We start from the raw sequence: 23,245 nt of genomic DNA, 5'->3' as shown, positions 1-23,245 counted from the left end.
TCTTGAAAAAACTAGAAAGGCTTTAATCCACTTTCAAACACAGATTGAAAAGCAAATTGATTTCAAAATGAAGTTACACAAGCTAAATAAATAATTCTGCAATGCTTTTTAAGAACAATTTCCTGGACATGCGAGTTTTTAAGCACACACTGTAATTATAGGATGCTAGAGGCTTATGACTGTGGCTCATGCTAGCAGAGTAGCCGATTCTTTAAATAGTCTCAGCTCCAAATCATCTGCAGCGGTTGCGGTGAGTCTGTAACTGAAGTCCAGAAACCATTTGAACTGTCAGAGCAAGAATAATAAGATGAAACATTCAGTGGGCGTCAACATCTCGTGTGACGCTAATATGAGAGGAAGAGTATCCAACAGTGAGAGGACAAAATGCAGATAATTCACTAGTCTAACAGGATTCTTGCTTTGTTTCTCCTCTGTGTCCTCTCATGAACTCAGAAAAGAATGTTTTCTTTAACCGTTCTGTTGGCTTCAGGTCTTTTTTTTTTAAGTCTGTAAGAAATATGCAATAAAAAAAAACAATTGTATAATTTTTAGATAGTGGAACCAGACTTTGTCATTAGTTTGGGGTCAGTAGGAGTTTTAAATGTTTTAAAATAAGCTTATCCTGCTCACCAAAGCTGAATTTATTTAATCAAAAATACGATACAAATTGAGAAATTGTGAAATGTTATTGCGCTTTAAAATAACTGTATGTTAATAATTTAATTTAATAATTTATTTAAGTGATTTTAAAAACGAATTTTTAGCCTTATTACTCCAGTCTTCAGAGTCACATGATCCTTCAGAAATCACTCTAATATTAATAATAATAATTATTATTATTTTTATTATTAATTTATTATTATTAATGGTAATTATAAAATGGTAATGTCATTTAAATTGAAACTACATACAATAAGAAAAAAATATTAATTTAATATTAAAAGTTATTTAATTTTTTTAAATATTTAATAATTTTACATTTTTTACATTTAATAAATGCTGCCTTGATGAATATTAACAAAATAATCATTAAAAAATACATTAAAAACTGAATCCAAACTTTTGACCGATAGTGTACATAAACAAATTATGTGAGGCATTATGAAATGACAAAAAGGTAATGAACCCGAAAAGGGGTGTGAAAAGCATTTCCGCACAGATTTAATTGAAGATTTGAAGCTACGCAACTAAATAAAACACCATAAAACCAGGAAAAATATGTACCTAACATTATCAACAGAAATATGAACAGATTGTTAAATGATTAACATGGATCAAAAATGAAATGGGTTTTAAAGCATGGAAAGAATTAAATGTAATGTAAATGTAATACAGCTTTTATTTATTTTTTTGTACACTAAAAGATGCCAATTTTTTTTTCTAAGTAATAAAAAATCACACATTTTTACCATCATTCATAGAAGTAAAACATTAGCATTACATTCAGTGTAACAATAGTTTATACAACAATAATAATAATATTGGCAACAACCATTTGATGACATATTAAAAGATGATATAGGATTACAGCAGTTTGAGTTCAAATAATACAGCAGCTAATTGCCATTTCAAATATCTACCAATCTTTGCCACTATCTTTGTCAGCAAGAACTTTACAATCCTTTAATTTGTAATAAAGTGTAGTATCATCATTATTTATTTTATATATTTAAATAAGTACATGTCTGTACAACTGTAAAACTAAAAATACTGTAAAAAATTAAGTTTGGAGACAAATGCAACAAATCATTATCTTTACACAGTTTTTTAAAATGCTTTTATTCATATTTTAAATAACCAACAACAACTGAAGAGTTCAGATGCTAAAATCTCTAAGTGCTATCTAGAATTTTGATATAAATGATACTATGAATTATATATATATATATATATATATATATATATATATATATATATATATATATATATATATATATATATATATATATATATATATATATATATATAACATTGTTTTCAATCATGTTTTGTACAGTAAGGGTCAAAAAATGTTGATTTAAATGTGATTATTACATCTGGGCAAATTTGTCCTCTACCTTCATGGACTAGTCCAGCAGTCAAATCGGTAACGCTTTCTTTTACAACCCGCAAAGTACCGCGTAAGTACAGTGAAATTACAGTGTACTTTTCTGTACGTACTGTGTAAGTATAATGAACGTATGTGTAGGTATGAGGGAACAAACCGTAATGCTTGGGTAAAAAGGGGGTAACAACCAGATGTTCATCACGAAAATGACCGCGTAAGTACAGTGAAATAACGGTGTACTTTTCTGTACCTATAGTGTAAGTATAAATAACGTTTACGTAAGTATAAGGGAACAAACTGTAATGCTCGGGTAATAAGGGGATAACAACCAGATATTTAGCATAAAAGGTACCGCGTAAGTACAGTGAAATAACGTTGTACTTTTCTTTAAATTGCAAAAGAACAAACCATAATGTTTGCGTAAAAGGGGAGTAACAATAAGATATCCATCACGCAAAGAAGTATATTAAGTTTACGATGTACATTTCTTCAAGTATTGTATACATATAAAGAATTATGCAAGGATGGTGACAACCTATTGCTATCTGCAAATGTACTGTATATGCACCTGCGTGAGTACATTAGTTCTCTTATTCAGTGCTTGGGTTTTATATGGGGTGTTAAATGAATAAAAGGTTTACAACCTGTGAAATTATGAACCCTTATTGTATACTGTATGTATTTTAAATCTGCAATTCAATATAAAATATATTTCCATACACTACTTACCTTATGTTTACTCGTCGATCTCACCAAAGCCATCAATGTCTCCATAACTCACTATCAACAAATAACTTTGCATGACATAGGCCTACCGTCAGGGTTCAATGCAGATTAAAACAGGCTCGCATCTTTACTGCTGTTGCACAGGGGGGCTAACTGTTGCATTTCAGTAAATGTATAGCTGATGCTTTATAGAAAAATCTAGTAATTTGGTCTTCAATCAATAAAAACTGCTGCTGTAGTTTACTCTGTTCTTAGTGTTCAAGTATACACTAGTATGTTAAAGTTCAGCTTCTTCCCTCTTTGTTCCCTGTAGTTAAAGGGTAAATACAGTATTTGTTCCCTCCTTGTTCCCTGTACTTACAGGGTAAATACCACATTTGAGGGTTGTAAATTAAAGTGAAGCTTTGTTCCTCTCTTGTTACCTCCTTGTTCCCTGTACTTACAGGGTAAATACCACATTTGAGGGTTGTAAATTAAAGTGAAGCTTTGTTCCTCTCTTGTTACCTCCTTGTTCCCTGTACTTACAGGGTAAATACCACATTTGAGGGTTGTAAATTAAAGTGAAGCTTTGTTCCTCTCTTGTTACCTCCTTGTTCCCTGTACTTACAGGGTAAATACCACATTTGAGGGTTGTAAATTAAAGTGAAGCTTTGTTCCTCTCTTGTTACCTCCTTGTTACCTGTACTTACAGGGTAAATACCACATTTGAGGGTTGTAAATTAAAGTGAAGCTTTGTTCCTCTCTTGTTACCTGTAGTTAAAGGGTAAATACAACATTTGTTCCCCCCTTGTTCCCTTTAGTTTACAATGTAAAATCTTGAAGGCAGTGAAATAAATATACAAACACACAATATATTTCTTCTTTACTTTGTAACCTTTATTTTAATATATAAGCATTTTAAAAGACTTCATATTAATCAAACATTGTCTTGTCTATCATTGCCTATACTCATTAATTTTCTCTTTGGCTTTGTTAATCTGGGGTCGCCACAGTGGAATAAACCACCATCTTATCCAGCATATGTTTTACGCAGTGGATGCCCTTCCAGCTGCAACCCATCTCTGGGAAACATCCATACACACTCACTCACACGCATTCACTACGGACAATTTAGTCTACCCAATTCACCTGTACCGCATGTCTTTGGACTGTGAGGGAAACCGGAGCACCCGGAGGAAACCCACGCGAACGCAGGGAGAACTCCATGCAGAAACCTTCTTGATGTGAGGAAACAGCACTACCTACTGTGCCACCGTGTTGCCACCCAGCTGCAACCCATCACTGGGAAACATCCATACATACTCATTCACACACATACACTACGGACAATTTTACCTTACCCAATGTCACCACATATTTTTGGACTTGTGGGAGCACCCGGAGGAAACCCAAGCTAACATGGGGAGAACATGCAAACTCCACACAAAAATGCCAACTGACCCAGCCGAGGCTCGAACCAGCGACCTTCTTGCTGTGAGGCGATTGTGCTACCCACTGCGCCTGCCTATACTCAAACAGCAAAATAACACATTATTTCCTTCCCCCTTTTTTTCTGGCATCTCTTGCTTGGCTTCCTCTTCTGCTCTTCTCAGCTTCCACTGAGGACTCTGATGGTGAGTGGCTGATGAAATCCCATGGGTCTTGCTGCTCTGCATTTATATAAAATATATAAACAGACAGAAAGGCTTTTAGTAAGCTATAGACATGTTTATTTTCCTGTTTAATGTGTGTGTAGTGGTTGTCCAACAATTTCACACACTAAACATTTACAGATACCATACAGACACTATACATTACTATCAAACAAAAGTACTATCATCAGATCATATGGGAGATTGTGATCATTTATAGTGATAATAATTAAAGCGCAGAGGGGAAAAGGCTTAAGTATATGTGCAGGCAGTATAGACTTTGAAGTAAAGATTATTTGCAGTTCAGTGTACATATTTAAATTCTGTGTCACTCATTAAATGGTAAGTAAATGTAACGTTTGGGTTAACTACCCCTAAGGTTAGTTTTTGATTAAAGTACATGTCTTAACCCATCATTAGTCCTAAATAAAGTGAAAGATAACATAATATGGTTGATGCACTGTTATGGACCCTTTTTACATTTCAGCACAGTGAATGGGAAAGTACAACACATTTTTTTTACAATCTTCTTTGCTCAAATAAAATGAAAACTTTACGATGGTGTTGTCTCGACAATTAGAAAAATAAAAATATAGTGTGAAACTGATAACGCCAGCAAGAAGAGAGAATAACTTCTAATTTACTCATGACCATAGACACTGTTTGAAACACCTCGCACATGTAATCATATTATATAATGCATACGTAGATACAAATAAATGTTATTTTATAAAAAAAATCATATAAAAAACTCAAGGATTTTAGATCCTGATGATCGTTAAACGCGTCATAACAGTGTTGTGAAAAGGGTGTAATTGTTAAAAATAGGTACAAACATCAGATATAAACAAAAACCTAAACAAACACTTCTATGTACATAACGTCATAAAAATACTTGTTTTATTTACCTCGCGCTGCCGTCCTTGTACTGCCGTGAACAGGAAATTCTGGGAATGGAGGACGGAGAGTTGAATCGATTCGTCTTCAACAAACCGATCAGTGTGACATCAAAACATCGCGAGAACAACAGACAGCTCCGTGTGCATTTGAATCCATCTCGCGATATTGTATCACTTCAGGTACGCGCCTACTGATTCGTTGATTCAAACGAGTTGTGAATCAAAAAGCCTCTAAAGATCCGAATCAAACTGCAGCAGCGCGCCACGAGGTTTTGCTCAGACTTTTGGGACGTTTGGAATTGCTCCGTCTTGTCACCATGTAACACATGTGAGTAAATCCTTGTCAGTAAATAAGGCTATTGTTACGATTAGAAATTGTGCATTAACCAGATTATATTTATTTTGTTTCATTTGTTTTAGCGTAACATTAACGTTAGTTCATGGCCGAATCTAAACGGCCAGCAGCGAATATTTACCAATGTTTACTGTCGTTTACTTTGCACATCTTAGAAATGTTGCCAAAGTTCCTATGGATTTAGTTTCTTCATGTCATTCCAGAAAGACTGGATGATGAGCAGGTCAGATCTCTGTGGCTGTTGTCATACTGACTGTGCAGACGATTTTCTCCCTTTATACGTTAATTACAGCAAAGTTAATGACAAATTAATGTTTGGAAATGTTCATTGATATTTTCTGTAGCATACCAGTTTGATATATCAATAGCCCCAGCCCCCCCCCCCCCCCCCCCCCCCCACCTAATTACTAGTAACGTTTACCTAGGACTTTAGCACAGTAGCCTACTATTTAAGCCTTTTCCCCTCTGCGCTTTAATTATTATCACTATAAATGATCACAATCTCCCATATGATCTGATGATAGTACTTTTGTTTGATAGTAATGTATAGTGTCTGTATGGTATCTGTAAATGTTTAGTGTGTGAAATTGTTGGACAACCACTACACACACATTAAACAGGAAAATAAACATGTCTACAGCTTACTAAAAGCCTTTCTGTCTGTTCATATATTTTATATAAATGCAGAGCAGCAAGACCCATGGGATTTCATCAGCCACTCACCATCAGAGTCCTCAGTGGAAGCTGAGAAGAGCAGAAGAGGAAGCCAAGCAAGAGATGCCAGAAAAAAAGGGGGAAGGAAATAATGTGTTATTTTGCTGTTTGAGTATAGGCAGGCGCAGTGGGTAGCACAATCGCCTCACAGCAAGAAGGTCGCTGGTTCGAGCCTAGGCTGGGTCAGTTGGCATTTCTGTGTGGAGTTTGCATGTTCTCCCCATGTTAGCGTGGGTTTCCTCCGGGTGCTCCCACAAGTCCAAAAATATGTGGTGACATTGGGTAAGGTAAAATTGTCCGTAGTGTATGTGTGTGAATGAGTATGTATGGATGTTTCCCAGTGATGGGTTGCAGCTGGGTGGGAACACGGTGGCACAGTAGGTCGTGCTGTTTCCTCACATCAAGAAGGTTTCTGCATGGAGTTCTCCCTGCGTTCGCGTGGGTTTCCTCCGGGTGCTCCGGTTTCCCTCACAGTCCAAAGACATGCGGTACAGGTGAATTGGGTAGACTAAATTGTCCGTAGTGAATGCGTGTGAGTGAGTGTGTATGGATGTTTCCCAGAGATGGGTTGCAGCTGGAAGGGCATCCACTGCGTAAAACATATGCTGGATAAGATGGTGGTTTATTCCACTGTGGCGACCCCAGATTAACAAAGCCAAAGAGAAAATGAATGAGTATAGGCAATGATAGACAAGACAATGTTTGATTAATATGAAGTCTTTTAAAATGCTTATTTATTAAAATAAAGGTTACAAAGTAAAGAAGAAATGTATTGTGTGTTTGTATATTTATTTCACTGCCTTCAAGATTTTACATTGTAAACTAAAGGGAACAAGGGGGGAACAAATGTTGTATTTACCCTTTAACTACAGGTAACAAGAGAGGAACAAAGCTTCACTTTAATTTACAACCCTCAAATGTGGTATTTACCCTGTAAGTACAGGTAACAAGGAGGTAACAAGAGAGGAACAAAGCTTCACTTTAATTTACAACCCTCAAATGTGGTATTTACCCTGTAAGTACAGTTAACAAGGAGGTAACAAGAGAGGAACAAAGCTTCACTTTAATTTACAACCCTCAAATGTGGTATTTACCCTGTAAGTACAGGGAACAAGGAGGTAACAAGAGAGGAACAAAGCTTCACTTTAATTTACAACCCTCAAATGTGGTATTTACCCTGTAAGTACAGGGAACAAGGAGGTAACAAGAGAGGAACAAAGCTTCACTTTAATTTACAACCCTCAAATGTGGTATTTACCCTGTAAGTACAGGGAACAAGAAGGGAACAAATACTGTATTTACCCTTTAACTACAGGGAACAAAGAGGGAAGAAGCTGAACTTTAACATACTAGTGTATACTTGAACACTAAGAACAGAGTAAACTACAGCAGCAGTTTTTATTGATTGAAGACCAAATTACTAGATTTTTCTATAAAGCATCAGCTATACATTTACTGAAATGCAACAGTTAGCCCCCCTGTGCAACAGCAGTAAAGATGCGAGCCTGTTTTAATCTACATTGAACCCTGACGGTAGGCCTATGTCATGCAAAGTTATTTGTTGATAGTGAGTTATGGAGACATTGATGGCTTTAGTGAGATCGACGAGTAAACATAAGGTAAGTAGTGTATGGAAATATATTTTATATTGAATTGCAGATTTAAAATACATACAGTATACAATAAGGGTTCATAGTTTCACAGGTTGTAAACCTTTTATTCATTTAACACCCCATATAAAACCCAAGCACTGAATAAGAGAACTAATGTACTCACGCAGGTGCATATACAGTACATTTGCAGATAGCAATAGGTTGTCACCATCCTTGCATAATTCTTTATATGTATACAATACTTGAAGAAATGTACATCGTAAACTTAATATACTTCTTTGCGTGATGGATATCTTATTGTTACTCCCCTTTTACGCAAACATTATGGTTTGTTCTTTTGCAATTTAAAGAAAAGTACAACGTTATTTCACTGTACTTACGCGGTACCTTTTATGCTAAATATCTGGTTGTTATCCCCTTATTACCCGAGCATTACAGTTTGTTCCCTTATACTTACGTAAACGTTATTTATACTTACACTATAGGTACAGAAAAGTACACCGTTATTTCACTGTACTTACGCGGTCATTTTCGTGATGAACATCTGGTTGTTACCCCCTTTTTACCCAAGCATTACGGTTTGTTCCCTCATACCTACACATACGTTCATTATACTTACACAGTACGTACAGAAAAGTACACTGTAATTTCACTGTACTTACGCGGTACTTTGCGGGTTGTAAAAGAAAGCGTTACCGTCAAATCAGTAAAGATTTAGTTTTAAAAAAAGAAATAGTTTATTTAGTATGTTAGTTGTGAATTCATCTGAAGAAAACAAATCATATCAAAAGTTTAACAAGGTGCTTTACATGTTATTATTATTTTGCATTGAGATAAAATGAGATCGAATGATATAAGAAAAAAACAGCAAAATAATAATAATAATTATAATTTAAAGTACAAAAGGTGCATTTTAGATCTTTTGGGCCCCCTAACTAGAATTGTTTAGGGCCCCAAAATCCGGCCATGCATATACATACTTTGCCAAAAAAAAAAAAAAAAAAAAAAGTAAATTAATGAATCAGGACACACGAGTCTGAGTAAAATGTTAATTTTAGAGGAAATTTTCAGATGGCATTTAGAGTTTTTGCGACTGAACTCTTCAACTGCCTGTGTCTGCTGCCAGGTTAATAGTCAATGCATCCATAAACAACTGTCAAGACAGGTGTAGAGTAGAGACACATTCTCGTCCTCCCTTAGGTACACAAATAACTTAATCCACAGTAAAAAGGCAAACACGTGTCAAATAGACCACTGAGTACATATGAATAAAACAATCGTCACTACGAATTAGTTACTTTAAAACTAGCTGAAATCTGGTTACCTCTTGTTGACATGATGCAGAATGAAAAGCTGCGGATTCCCCTGAAGAATTAATAATGATGATGACGGTCAGCAGTGTGACTTTCAATCCAAAATCCAGATCCCCTGTGTTTTCAGATAAACGGAGAGTGCGCAACTCTGTGTGCTCTGACTCTCGGCATCAGCGACCATTCACTACAAAGCGCGACCGAATAACGGGAAGCAGAGGCTCACACAATGGGCGTGTCCTGCTTGACGGACCGATCACTGCACGGTATGTGGCTACAGTTACAGCTCAAGCATTTGGACGAGCCCCTCCTGTTAGACAGAACTACTGTTTTCCTGACTTACAGATTATGATCTATTTTGTTGTTTATATATATATAGGCTATATATATATATATATATATATATATATATATATATATATATATATATATATATATATTAGCTACTTTTCAGAAACAAGTTATTTTCGACGTCAGTGTGATCTGCTCAGTGCAAAAACGATGTTATATAACAAAATATATTGGATAAAGTCAACAAATTGAGCGTTTTATGTACGAAAGATTAACAAATGAATAATTAAAAACATTATTAATAATAGCATTAAAAATAATAATAATATAGACCACACTTTAATTGTAGGATGCTAAATAATTTCTAAGAGAGCGTATTTAAAAATATATTCAACTTTTATTATTATTATCCTATGTCCTAAACTGCTGTAAGTAGACCTACATACTGTAGCTTAAGTAATAATGGGTAAATATCGCCATCATGTGGCAATTCAATATATGTCTGATTAAATTTGGTTTACTACTGGCTAGTTTTTATAAACAAACTATTGATGAAATTGTCTGGTTGTTTTTATTCTAGATGCGAGTCAAATACGAAAACCTTTTTCAAAAGGAGTAGCCTAGCCTACATTAAATTTAATTAATGGAGAATGAGCTTTCTCTGAGATGAAAATAGTCTAGCCAGCTTTTTAAAATTTAAGTTTACTAACAAACCATTTTAATAAATACAACATAAATGTTAAAATTGAATAAGCAAACATTTCAACATTTCAAACGTTTTATAACAAACGTTATAAAATAAACAAGCATGAGTTTGAATACAATTATCTGATGATTATAGTTATCATTTTACTCTAATTAAATATTATTTACATTCATTTAATTATTTTCTTTTCGGCTTAGTCCCTTTATAAATCAGGGGGTCGTCACAGCGAAATGAACGGCAACTATTCCAGCATATGTTTTACACAGCGGATGTCCTACCAACTGCAACCCATTACTGAGAAACACCCATACACTTATTCACACACATATAGTTTAAGTCAGAACTATTAGCCTCCCTGAATGATTAGGCCCTCTGTTTATTTTTTTCCCCTAATTTCTGTTTAACGGAGAGAAGGTTTTTTTCAACACATTTCTAAACAAAATAGTTATAATAACTCATTTCTAATAACTGATTGATTTTATCTTTGCCATGATGAAAGTAAATTATATTTTATTAGATATTTTTCAAGATACTTCTATACAGCTTATATTAACAACTAAAGGCTTAACTAGGTTAATTAGGTTACCTCAGCAGGTTAGAGTAATTAGCCAAGTTATTGTAAAAAATATATATAGCTTAAAGGGGCTAATAATTTTGACCTTAAAACGTTTTTTAAAAAAAAAAAAACTGTTTTTATTCTAGCCAAAATAAAACAAACAAGACTTTCTCTAGAAAAAAAAAAAAATATATATATATATATATATAAATATATATATATATATATATATATATATATATATATATATATATATATATATATATATATATATATATATGTATATGTATATGTATATTATCAGACATACTGTGAAATACATTACTGTTTCCTTGCTTTGTTAAACATCATTTGGAAAATATTTAAAAGAAAAAAAAAAATCAAAGGGGGGCTAATACTTCTGACTTCAACTGTACACCAGACAATTTAGCTTACCCTTTCACCTATTGCACGCCTTTGGACTTTGGTGGGGGAAACCAGAGGACCCAGAGGTCAACAAGTTATTTATAATTTCATTTAATAGAGAAATTACATTCAAAATAAACAAACAACACAAAATATTGTAATGAATAGGCTAATAAAATGTATTAAAATATGTACATTAATGAATAATTGAATACAGTTAAAGGTTTTCATCTATATAAATATATATTTTAATGTAACCCTCTTTGTCCCTTGTTCATGATGTGTCTTCTTTATAAATGTTCTTTTTAAAATAGATATATAGGCTATGTGTGAATGTATGTAATATTATATCATCTGATATATGCAATAATAAGCAATTATATACCTTTTATTTTAATAATTATATAATTGTATTATATTATAAGTTTCAAATATTTACACCAAGAAACAGTTTCAAATGCAATATTACTACAGTCTTTAAAAGCTCACATACATTTCAGAGACAAATGTTGGCAGGTATGATCTAGGTTCCATAAGTAAACAAAAAATATTTTTTCCGGGGATATACAAATGTTGTTCAAATGTTATAAAAAATATATATTTTTAATAAAATTGGAAAGGTAAACTCAGAGCACCTTACAGTAGGTACACTCACAAATTTTTTTGGAAAACTACAAATGCATGCGCGTGACGTCATCATTCTGCGACTCAATTGTGCTTCAAGCATGGCTGGTGCGTCAACTGTACAAAACAGCTCATTATCCAAACTGCAGTCTTTGCATGGTATATTTGCCATTCATAAGAAAAAAGGTCCTACATCGGCAGATGTATTGAACATACTCAAGAAGACACTTTTAAAAGGTTGGTATGACTTATGTTATTGCGCGGCTTGGCATCTGCTGCAGTTCATGCGAGTCATTATTACTTAGCGATTAGATAGTCGCAAATAATCATAAGTAAACGTTTTCATGAGTAACAAGTTGATCTTTACACAGAGGCCGGTGTTACAAATTTCAACCCTAGGAAAAGGAAACAACCGTTTAAAATTGGCCATGGCGGAACCCTGGACAGCAATGCTTCTGGTGTACTTGGTAAATATAAACAATCCTCTACCATTGTGTTACAGTATACCAACTAAAATGTGAAGTTTAGCAAAGTCAAAACGACAACTTTTTTTCAGAAATTAATTTTATTGAAAGCTTTTATCTTATTTTACTCAGCCTAGACTAACTAACCAACTTAAATTAGAGAATGAAAACATGATGTAGTTTTACAAAATTTGCCTTGACAGGAAAATAACATGGCTTTAAGAAACAAACTGAATTTAAGATGAAATTTGTGCACTTTACCTGAAGTTCATAAGACTGTCACAACACCTTTATAATTATAACATGACATGAATATGAAGGAGAATTTATGCATGCGTATGGCAGCTGTCAATAGTTCAGTTATTTTAAACGCAAAGATGACATTGTTTGAGATGTCTTTGTGGACCACTGTGGACCTTACAACCTATCGTTGTCATGACAGCTTGACATTGCCAAGACAACATGACCTGTCAGTGTCTTTGTCATCACTTGACATTATCATGACAACATAACTTTTCATAATTCTGTCATAAACATGATTGTCATGAGGCCATAATAATTGTCATAAATAATTTCTGTTCACCTTTTTTAGTGGAACAAAATAACATTGTCATTAAAATGTCTAATCAAAAGTGTCAATACTCAAAATAATGGCAATTTAAATTGACATGCTGACTGTAACGATTTACCTGACTCACTATTCAATAAGATTCATGATACTAATATCACTATTCATGATTTAGTCATGATTTTTTTAACAGGTGAAGGGGTTGCGGCTGGAAGGGCATCCGCTGCGTAAAAACTTGCTGGATAAGTTGGCGGTTCATTCCGCTGTAGCGACCCCAGAGTAATAAAGGGACTAAGCCGACAAGAAAATGAATTAATGAGTGATTATGAGCACTGCTCTGTTTAAGCCTTTGCTATGAATTATTGATCCGGAAAATACGCATCTACGAATCTGTTGCCAACCTTACTGAACTTTATATTTACATCTGTTTCAAGCTATGAATATTTGAAATGACAAATTAACAGAACAAAACAGAGATGTGATCACAAACTGAGCACTTGCAATCAATATACTTCACCCACAGCTGTTTTTCAGTAATTTATAAAGAGCACACAAACATACTGACAGTTATCGGTAACTTACTGTACATTGCTATGGGTCGATTATGCTAATATTTGCCACAAATTCACCAACTTCCCCTTTCTGGCTGTTCTTTCTATGAATGAACTCTGTCCATGCGCATTTCCTCGTGGGTTAGTAACGCTATATTTCATTGCACGTTAGTCTATCAGGCTTTTTGGCTAAAAATAAAGACATCACAGTTTAATTTGTAATTATTAGATTATTTGTAAATTTCACCTCTTCTGCTGTGTGTGAACTAAGCTGTTGAATGGTTAGCGTATGAGGTGGCTAGGCTAAGCTAGCTTCAATTTAGATTGAATTATTCTTTAATCAGTTGCTATTATGTGGTGAATATACCCCTGTAATGCATACTGCAGTCCTTTCTCGGATATCTCACCTGTTCACCAAAAATGACTAATTATATCCCAGGCAATGTCTGACATCGGCGCATACACATTGAAAAAGACGTGCCAGACACAAAAGCTTGACAGACGTAGCAACAGTAACTAAGGAGGGTGGGGCTTAGCGAAGGGTCAATTATCACATATTTGAATCAATTTTCAACTGACTCCCGGTGAATAGTTACATCCCTATTCAGAATATATTTTGTCATGTGTACCAGCCTATAAATATATCTTATTATATCAATCTAGAAGCACAGTGGAGAATTTTTTGTGGTGGCTTTACCATCATTTTAGTGGTGGCTATACCATGCCTTCAGAACAGTGTCACAAAATAACCAATGCACTTCAGCAAAAACCCTTTATTTTGTGGAAATCACAGTGAGCAGTATTCAAGAACAGTTTTGATTGTAGCACAAAGAAAAGTTACAGCTCAAATTTATGAAGGTTCAATCAAAAATGAGTAGGAATGTCTAGGGTCTTGCTTTGAGTTATTGACCACAGGACTTCTCAAGTCACACTGCTTGGCTGTTATCTGGATACTTTTTCATCTAGTCTGTTCCACAGTTCACTGACTGTAATGGGGTTCTTATCCATAACTTTGTCGTCAATGTTTTCCCAGAGATTTTCAGTCAGGTTTAGATCAGGACTCTGGACTGCCATTTCATTATTTCAGTGCTTTCAGCTACTTGAGTAACTATTCTTACTGTATGACTAAGCTCTTTATTATCCATAAAAAATGTTGGCTGACATAAAAATTATTTTTAAAAAGTATTCTTTGTTAATTTTGGAACACAAATTAGGATATTTTAGATGAAATCTGATCATCCATAGACAGCAATGGTACAATTTATTCAATGCTCACAAAGGTTCCAAAAAACAACCTCAAAACAGACCATGCATGGTTCAGTGGCAAATAAATCACTTTATTCTAGAACTGCACAATACTGGGAAAATATCAGCAATTTAACAGAAACAAATTTAAGATCATACTAAGCAGGTAATAGATATGTTTTGAGCTAATAAAAAAACATTTAGACTTTAAAAATTTACAAATGACTGAAAACCTCAGTGGTATTTCTGATCTTTTTTGGCTGTTGTAATTTTTTCTCTTTTCTTCTAGCATTAGTATTTATTTTCAGCTTTAGTTTCACCTAACAGTACTGGAGATGTCAGAATGAAGATAGTAAAGGCCCTATCTGATTGGTCAGATTTGGATAAACAGCCTGTGCATGTAGCATACAAAAAAATTGGAAATTGATTGAACTTGTCTGAGACATTATCATGATAAGGATAATTTTTTAACTTTTGTGCAGCCCTGTTTATTAACCTGTTTCTTTTTCTCATTGTCAGTATAGGGTGCACATTCATATGCACTGTGCACTGATTTATACCTCGGATGCAGGTGCATTTAAAATGAGTTGAAACAACACATTTTTTTGAGACAACTTAATTGTTTTTATGGTTATTCCGCTTAAAAAAGTTAGCCTAATCAATTTGTGTTAGGACAACATGAAGGAATTGTGTAAAACCAGCATTTTTTACAATGTAAAAGGGAGAACTGAAATCATATGGTCTGTTTTGAGGATGTAGAAGGTAGCTCCTGCCAGAACCTAAAGATAATTATAATATTATTTATTAAATTATGCATTACATTGTACTTATTTATGTATATCCCTACCACAACCCTTAACCTACCCCTCACAGTGATATAAGAGTAGAAATTATTGTTGTATAGTGTAACAGATATATGTGCAATGTTTCCTTTCTAGACTTTATCAGGTTAGGGTTATTAAATATCTTAATTTGTGTTATAAATACAAACAAAGGTCTTAGTGCATCATTTTCAGTTTTGGGTAACTAACCCTTTAAACACAGAGATTCCTGTTGCATCGTTGAACTGGTTTTCATTATATTGAGACTCTCTGTATTTTTCTGTTCTCTTGTACATTTGACTTGAATGAGTTAGTGACATTGTAGGGGTGCAATATTCTAGAAATCACATATTTTGTAACAATTAACTTCTCTTGCTCATTCCATTAACCTCCACCTGGATAGCCTGTGTCTGAGGATTTCATTACCTATAAAATGGCTTGCCATCTTACAAAGTTAGTGAAAACTTGAAACTTAAGCTGCCAGTTATATAGTGTTTGTCAGATTAACGTCAATATCTAAGGAAATTACACAAGCCTTATACTTTAATAAGTGTTCTTTTTCAAATACCTCATTTAAGGTTTTCATACTGCACTTCTGAATGTATGAAACTCATGAAATATGCTTTAAAAACGACTTTTTCTGTTTTTAAAACTCCTGTTTGGATAATCTTAAGTAGAACAAAGCAATAGGACTAATACATTTAGGCAATTGTAAATTCTCTTATTTTGATCTCCACTGTAGAAGAGTTTAATAAAATATGCAGTTTAAATGTTTATTTTGTATGTTTTCTAAAGGAAGACATACAAAAGTTTCATGTTATGAAAAATAAAATAGCTCAAAATTGCAAAACTTAACCTAAACAGATATAATTCAAACAATTATCAATTAACTATAATCTCATAAAATCTTAATGTTTTGCAGTGGTTGGAATCGGTGAAGGAACAAAAATGCTCACAACAATGCTTGCAGGTTCAAAGGTAAGTATTTTCAGGGTCACATTAGGTTTATGTTATTCTGCAGTTGTCATTTTCATGATTTATGGTCATTTTCGTAGAAATACACAGCTTTTGGAGAGCTTGGCAAAGCAACTGATACTCTTGACGTCACAGGAAATGTTGTTGAAGAGAAGAGTTACGGTGAGAATTGTAATCTTGTGGCTGCTCTTGTGATGAAGGAATGAATGTCTTGCAGATGTCAATGTCTTAACATTTAGTGCTTGTACCCCCTCCCAGACCACATCACAAAAGAGGCTTTTGAGGAGAAGATGAAGCAGTTTACAGGCGAAATTATGCAGGTTCCACCCCTGTATGTCAATTTATTCTGCTTGATATATAACACTATTTAGAGCTCTTTGAAAGAGTTATGCTTTTTAACGTCACAGACATTCTATTATTTGTATTTCAAGATATTCAGCACTGAAGAAAGATGGCAAGCGTATGTCTGTACTGCTCAAGCAAGGCCAAGAGGTCGAGGCTAAACCTGCTCGTCCAGTCACAGTGTACAATCTGTCTTTAGAAGATTTCAGCCCACCACTTTTCACCATAGGTTAGACTTTTTCTATAAATGATTACTTTGAAAATAACATATTAGATGGTTTTGTGTGTTTACTGTACAGCGATGACAACTGATAAAAAAATTAATTAAAAAAATTAATTCTCAGTTTCTCTAGGTTTACGAGATATAGTTGTATTACTGTAACAGTTTTGTAAAACAAATTTAATTCTATCAGAAAGACCAGGGAGATGAATATGATATTGAATTGCATTTATTTGATGAGCATTGCTTGACAAAAAGTATGAGATTAAAAAAAAACATAGGATTTCTTTGGCCTCCGAAGCTTAAACCAAAAGTTTGTAGATCCAGCTACGGCTGCCGAGGACGAAGGCAGGGGCGGAGCTTACCCCCTCGATAGGGCCAACCTGGTGGTGGTGGGGAAGATGGTGGGTGAACATCCGTATCAGTATCTGCAACCAAATAAATGAATGAAAATAATGGACAGCTTATATATTCCTCGAGTCTCGTGGCTATTGATTGGAACTGATTGTGATAAGTTACCTGACATTAGGTATTCCTTGTGTCTAATGGCTATTCGTTGGAACTGATTGTAATGAGTGATGTGACATTACTTCTTCCTGGTAGAACTAGCACTAAAGCTACATTTCTGTTTTATGAACTACTCATGCTATAATCTTTAAAACTTGCACTTGCAAAATAGAATTGAAAACATAAAAGATATACAGTTTAACAGTTAATCTACCTGGTAAGAGTTTTTTTTTTCACTTTTTAATTTATTTAAATATTTAAAAAAAAACATACATTTATTAATCACACAACTAACAACACAACCTACATACAAACACAGTCCTTTAACATAGTGTACATATTAACAAAGACAAAAAATAAAAACAACATCAGTATGATAAGCAAAACCTGACAGCATCAGCACTATTTTGTTCACTTACAATTACATTTGGCTTTGGAAGTCATTTATGAAAGTACACCACATGGCAGTGAACTTGGACCCGGAACCATTTAAATTAAGTCTTATTTTTGGTAAATGCAACACATCATTGGCCTGTTTTAAAAAAGGGGAAAATTATCGTTTCCAATTGATTAAAATCAGGCATTTTGCCAAAAGAGAAGTAAAGACAATACACTTTCACTTTTAGACAAATTATTATTTTCATATACAATACTAAAGATAGAAGGGATTTGCACAAACATTATAACACAATATTCTGGAGTAAGATAAAAAAGTAGAATTTAACAAAATAAATGTATGTTACTACTCTTAAACAATTGTAATAATAGATTATTTATTAGTATTATTGGCATTAATAAACCAAGCTTTTATTTTGACACCTTGTTATGCCTTTTGTACATTTTTATATATTGTAATATATATTACATTTTAATATATTTCAATATAATGCATGTAATTAATATTTATAATTTAATTTACTGCTCGTATATGTATTTAAATAAAATATAATTTAACTAAGGAATAAAACAATTCTTCAATTTTATTATATATATTTTTATAAATTCTAATATATTTTGTTTAAAAAATTGTCATTCTCAACAGACTATGCATGGTTCTATGCATTTCAATTTAATTGACTATTTCTATTTCACAGATGTTGAGTGTGGAGGCGGGTTCTATGTTCGAAGCCTGATTGATGATCTTGGAAAAGGTAGTTTGAACTGTATGAAGTTGCTGAAAATAGCAGAAATAACAACACTGTGATTAAAAAGACTCATTTGAAGCTGTTATGACATGAAAACTGTCTCTCTGGGTCAGTAGCAGCATGATTGTAGATTTTGGATTGCTATCTTCTATTGTAATAATCCGATTTTCTCCTTTGCAGCTCTGTCATCCTGTGCTCATATCAAGGAACTGACCCGGACCAAGCAGGGTCAGTTCACATTAGAAGAGCACGCATTGAAGGAAGATCGCTGGACATTGACTGACATTTCACAGGCTCTCCAGCCATGCCCAGTACCAGCAGACTCGGAGAAGAATGCCAAAAAAGCTAAATCAAAACATAATACTACCACATCTGAATCTAAGGGTGGAGCTGGAGATCAAAACAGTGATTAAAGGTGATGAAATGGCCCCATTTGATACATATGTCATGCTTCCATTAGAAGAATTGTAGGAAACTGCCTGGTCTGCTCTGATTTGTTTGAGCCTCTGTTACCATCTATGTGCATACATCTTCATGGCCATATATGGTGCTTGAAATTGATTTTTCTTGATTTTTTTTAAGTTGACTGATTTTACTACAGTGCAACGACATTAGGATATCAAAGCCATTGTTATTCTTTCGATTAAATGACCACTTGTAGATGATAACCACCTTATGGTACCAAGAGTAATAAACAATCCTTATTTTTGATGTTTATAAATTGTGTGTTCACTGTAATTTTGGTGACCAACCACCAGTTGGCACTATAATTGATGGACTATGTAAGCCCAAAAGTGTTGCAAATTAGTAAGGTTTTCTTTTGTATATTTTTTGTTACACTTTTTTCATTACAGGTTAATAATAAAAAAAAGTCCTTAAAACACAGTTATTTTGATTTACTATTAAATGCCTATTATTGGAGTCATTTAATTTGTTGGCCCCTTGTCTAGTAAATATTTGCCATTTTGTTAACTCTAAAAAAATTTGAGTTCTGACATTAAAAAAAATGTCAATAGATTAATTAGATTTTTATTTATTCATTTAATGTTTTGAAGCATGCCTGATAAGGTTGCATTTATATTCGATTTGTTTATTGTGTGTTCATTACAAGTGATACATTACACCGTGTGATTTTTTCTAAAGCCAATACAGTATACACTTTATAAAGTCTTGTTGTCGATCCTAGTTATAAGAGCAACAAATAATAACTTGACTTTTAGATGATCGTTTGGAAACGTGGCAGAAGGTAGATTTTTCTGATGAATCGTCTGTTGAACTGCGTCAAATCATCACAGACACTACAGAAGCCCTATTGGAACCCACAACGAACCCAAAATTCTCACAGCAATCAGTTAAGTTTGATCAGTCAAGGAAAAATCATGGTCTGGGGGTTAAATTCAGTATTGGGTCATGCGAGAGATCTGCAGTGGATGGTAACACTAACAGCCTGAGGTATCAAGATATTTATGTAATGTAATGTGTATTAATATAGCATATTTATTGTGTAAGGCCATACACCCAAAGTGCTTCACAATCATGAGGGGGGGTCTCTCCACACCACCACCATTTGTGCTGCCCATAACATTACAAACCACAGGAGACTGCAAATTCTTCAGCAGGATAGCGCTCCTCCTTATACTTTGGCCTCCACATCAAAGTTCCTGATGGCAAAGAAGGTCAAGGTGCTCCAGGATTGGCCAGCCGAGTCACCAGATATGAACATTGTTGAGCATGTCTAATGTAAGCTGAAGGAGGAGGCATTGAAAATGAATCCAAAGAATCCTGATGAACTCTGGCAGTCTTGCAAGAGCGCTTTCCTTGCCATTCAAGATGACTATTAATAAGTGATTTGAGTCATTGCAGAGATGTATAGATGCAGTCATCCAAGCTCATTGTTAAATGACAAGACTTTTGTCTCAGCAAAGTCAGACCTTACTGTCCTAATTAAATAATTAAAAATCAAGGCATGATAATGTTTTATTTTGGTCAAATAATAGTAATCTAGAGGCCTTTGTATTTCATTTAAGCCACTTCTGATACCAAATTATCAGCTAAAAGTCAAGTGATTATTTGCTGTTGGATAGGCGACAAGACTTTTGTCAGGTAGTGTAGTCTCTTACTGAACAGAATCAGGATTTCTTTATCCATGCAGCTTTTATATGCACAATCAGCGTATTCGGATACTAATCCCTCTTAGTCTGGGATTAAGATCACATTCAACACTCTCCCAGACTCTGTCCACTCATACTTTAATGCCATTAGGAACACACACAAAATTACGGCATATTACTGTGTGAAATATAAACCCTCTTCTAATTTTTTTAGGTTTAGGAAGGAGATGCAATACAGATCTCTGCATTACAACAGATAAACTTAGCCTTTTACTTAAATTAAAATTTTCTTTTACTTAGTGTAGCAAGCACTAACCTCCAAAATATACCATATAGTTGAAGGCTTACCATCTGGGAGCACTATGGTGCTTAAGCTTGTTAAAGGATTAATGACTTACTATACCCGAAGTGCAGACCATTCAATCATAAATCACCTGTGTTTTTGCACATGAAAATATATTCTTATACTGCAGGTCACTTGCATTGCATCACTGGACCGGTATGCCTCATGTGTTTTTTGACAGGCCTAGACATGCACGTGCGTTTATTGTTGTTCTCTGTGAGTCTGAATTGCCATTGCCTGAGGCTTTGATTTTTCATTCCTGAAGGTCTGAAGAGAAAGTGTCATATTCCTCAATGAGCCTTGGGAAAAAAGTAGAACTGTGAGATAGGAATGTTAACATACTGGAATAGTGTGTAAATGTGAAGGATGAGATTCTCTGGTTATATTACATCTGTGGAGCTCATATGAATGAATGATGAAGTGTTAATTGTCGTTCTTTTTTTTTTTTTTAAATGTGCTCTTTTAGAATGGATTCTCTTGTATTTTAACCACACACCGCTCTGTTCCCGGAGTCAGCACTATAATGTGGTACATTCTGATGTTGTTCATCTTTTTAGTGTCTGACTGAATGGGGCTGTTGTGATGGGAGTGATCTAAAAAGGGAAGTCTGAGAGGTGTGAGAATCATCACAAAGCCCAGTAATTGTCCGTGTGGGATATCAAATTCCCAACTGAATTGAGTGTTTTATTACATTCTGTATAACCAATGGCAGATTTACTGTGGTGTGAATATATGTTGTGTTTTTATGGTCTAAAAACACCTACCCTAGCCTTTTCTCTCTGTATGATGTTGGATTAAACTGGATATAAGAATGATATAATAAAACGTGCCAGCTAGACAGTGAGTTTTGTTGGGACAACTTTGTTGAAAGCCTTGGAGGAATGTTTGAAATCACTTTGTATTCAAAAAAATTAAGGAGACAGCAGGAAAGAGTAAGGAAGAATGAATAAATGTATTAGTTAGCCTTTTTTTCTAGCATGTTAATACATGGCTAATATGATTTAGCATTTTGTTTATATTTTATTGGGAACATCTTTATTTGTTGTGCATGAAGGTGTCACATTAAAAAGAACCCGAAGACCAGCAGCTTGTAGCTACATCATACTGTACTCTGGTTACTTATGAAGTGCGCAAAGCAAAAAGTGTATCATTTACTCAGACTCTTAACACTTAAGAGAAGAACAAAGTTCATATTTGAGAGGCTTGAGAATGGGATGAGATTTTGTGTCATAAATCATTTATAGTCAGCTTGTAAATTTATTATAAGAATTAAGATGAAGATTAGCAGCATGTTAATCATTTCATGTGTTATTACATAAATAGAGCAATGCTTATTGTCTTAAAGGCACAGTTTACCTAAAAATCTATTTATTTTTTTCTCATTATTTTTCCTTATTTTCATACACATGTTTTTCCAAACGTCAAACTACTGGTCAAAAGTTTGGGGTCTACTTTTATTTTTTATTTTTTTATGTTTTTTATTACTTTTTTAAGAAAATTATTCTGTTTATCAAGGTGGCATTTACTAAATGTAAAAAATGTAAATTGTTAAATATTTATTAAAAATTAAAGGAACTGCTTTCTTATTCTATGGTTTCAAATTAAATTATGACTCCAGTCATTATTGCTTTTTTTTTTTTTTTTTTTTTTACAATTACCATTAATACCAACAATAAATAATAGTAGAGTGATTTCTGAATGATCTTGTGACTCTGAAGACTGGAGTAAAGCTGAAAATGCATCTTTAAAACCACTGGAATTAATTATTAAATTAAATTATAAACTACTTTTGAGCAGTTATTTTTATTGTGCAATAACATTTTACTTATATTATATATTACATATATTACATATATTTCATATATATATATATATATATATATATATATATATATATATATATATATATATATATATATATATATATATATATATATTTATATATAATCATCATCATCATCCTAATTCAAATATTTTTACATCCCGACAGACTAGGTGCAATTTTTCATTTTGGGTCAACTTTTTAAAATGTCATGGCAATTACATTTTAAATAGTTCTATCAATGTTCACAATCA

At 33.7% G+C, this 23,245-nt stretch overlaps 2 protein-coding genes and 2 long non-coding RNA genes across 6 annotated transcripts in view; 3 read left to right on the top strand and 1 right to left on the bottom strand.

Annotated features, from left to right (window-relative positions):
• The window catches only part of ablim1b (actin binding LIM protein 1b), a 174,229-nt gene extending 164,745 nt beyond the window's left edge, over positions 1-9,484 (bottom strand). For all 3 annotated transcript variants that reach the window (XM_087275026.1, XM_087275064.1, XM_087275067.1), the window contains exon 1: positions 9,310-9,484. In XM_087275026.1, the coding sequence (XP_087131152.1) occupies positions 9,310-9,322 (13 nt within the window). In that variant the 5' untranslated portion in view covers positions 9,323-9,484. The remainder of the gene's footprint in view (positions 1-9,309) is intronic.
• The window catches only part of LOC147834503 (uncharacterized), a 755,156-nt gene that overhangs the window by 338,210 nt on the left and 393,701 nt on the right, over positions 1-23,245 (top strand). The gene's annotated exons all lie outside the window — the stretch shown is intronic.
• LOC147841429 (uncharacterized) lies at positions 5,582-7,140 on the top strand. The gene is made up of 2 exons (XR_015504269.1): positions 5,582-5,631; positions 6,346-7,140. It is a non-coding gene; the product is annotated as an uncharacterized LOC147841429 (long non-coding RNA).
• Positions 11,957-19,149, top strand: trub1 (TruB pseudouridine (psi) synthase family member 1). Its single transcript, NM_001128687.1, is given in 8 exon segments — positions 11,957-12,114; positions 12,249-12,344; positions 16,449-16,504; positions 16,582-16,663; positions 16,760-16,832; positions 16,933-17,072; positions 18,665-18,721; positions 18,896-19,149. Coding segments are annotated over 8 exon segments (873 nt in total). The 5' UTR covers positions 11,957-11,978; the 3' UTR covers positions 19,129-19,149.

The sequence above is a fragment of the Danio rerio genome, chromosome 12 (genome assembly GCF_052040795.2).
Source record: "Danio rerio strain M-AB ecotype USA chromosome 12, GRCz13ab, whole genome shotgun sequence".
Lineage (NCBI taxonomy): Eukaryota > Metazoa > Chordata > Actinopteri > Cypriniformes > Danionidae > Danio > Danio rerio.
This window is presented reverse-complemented; position numbering and strand designations above follow the sequence as displayed.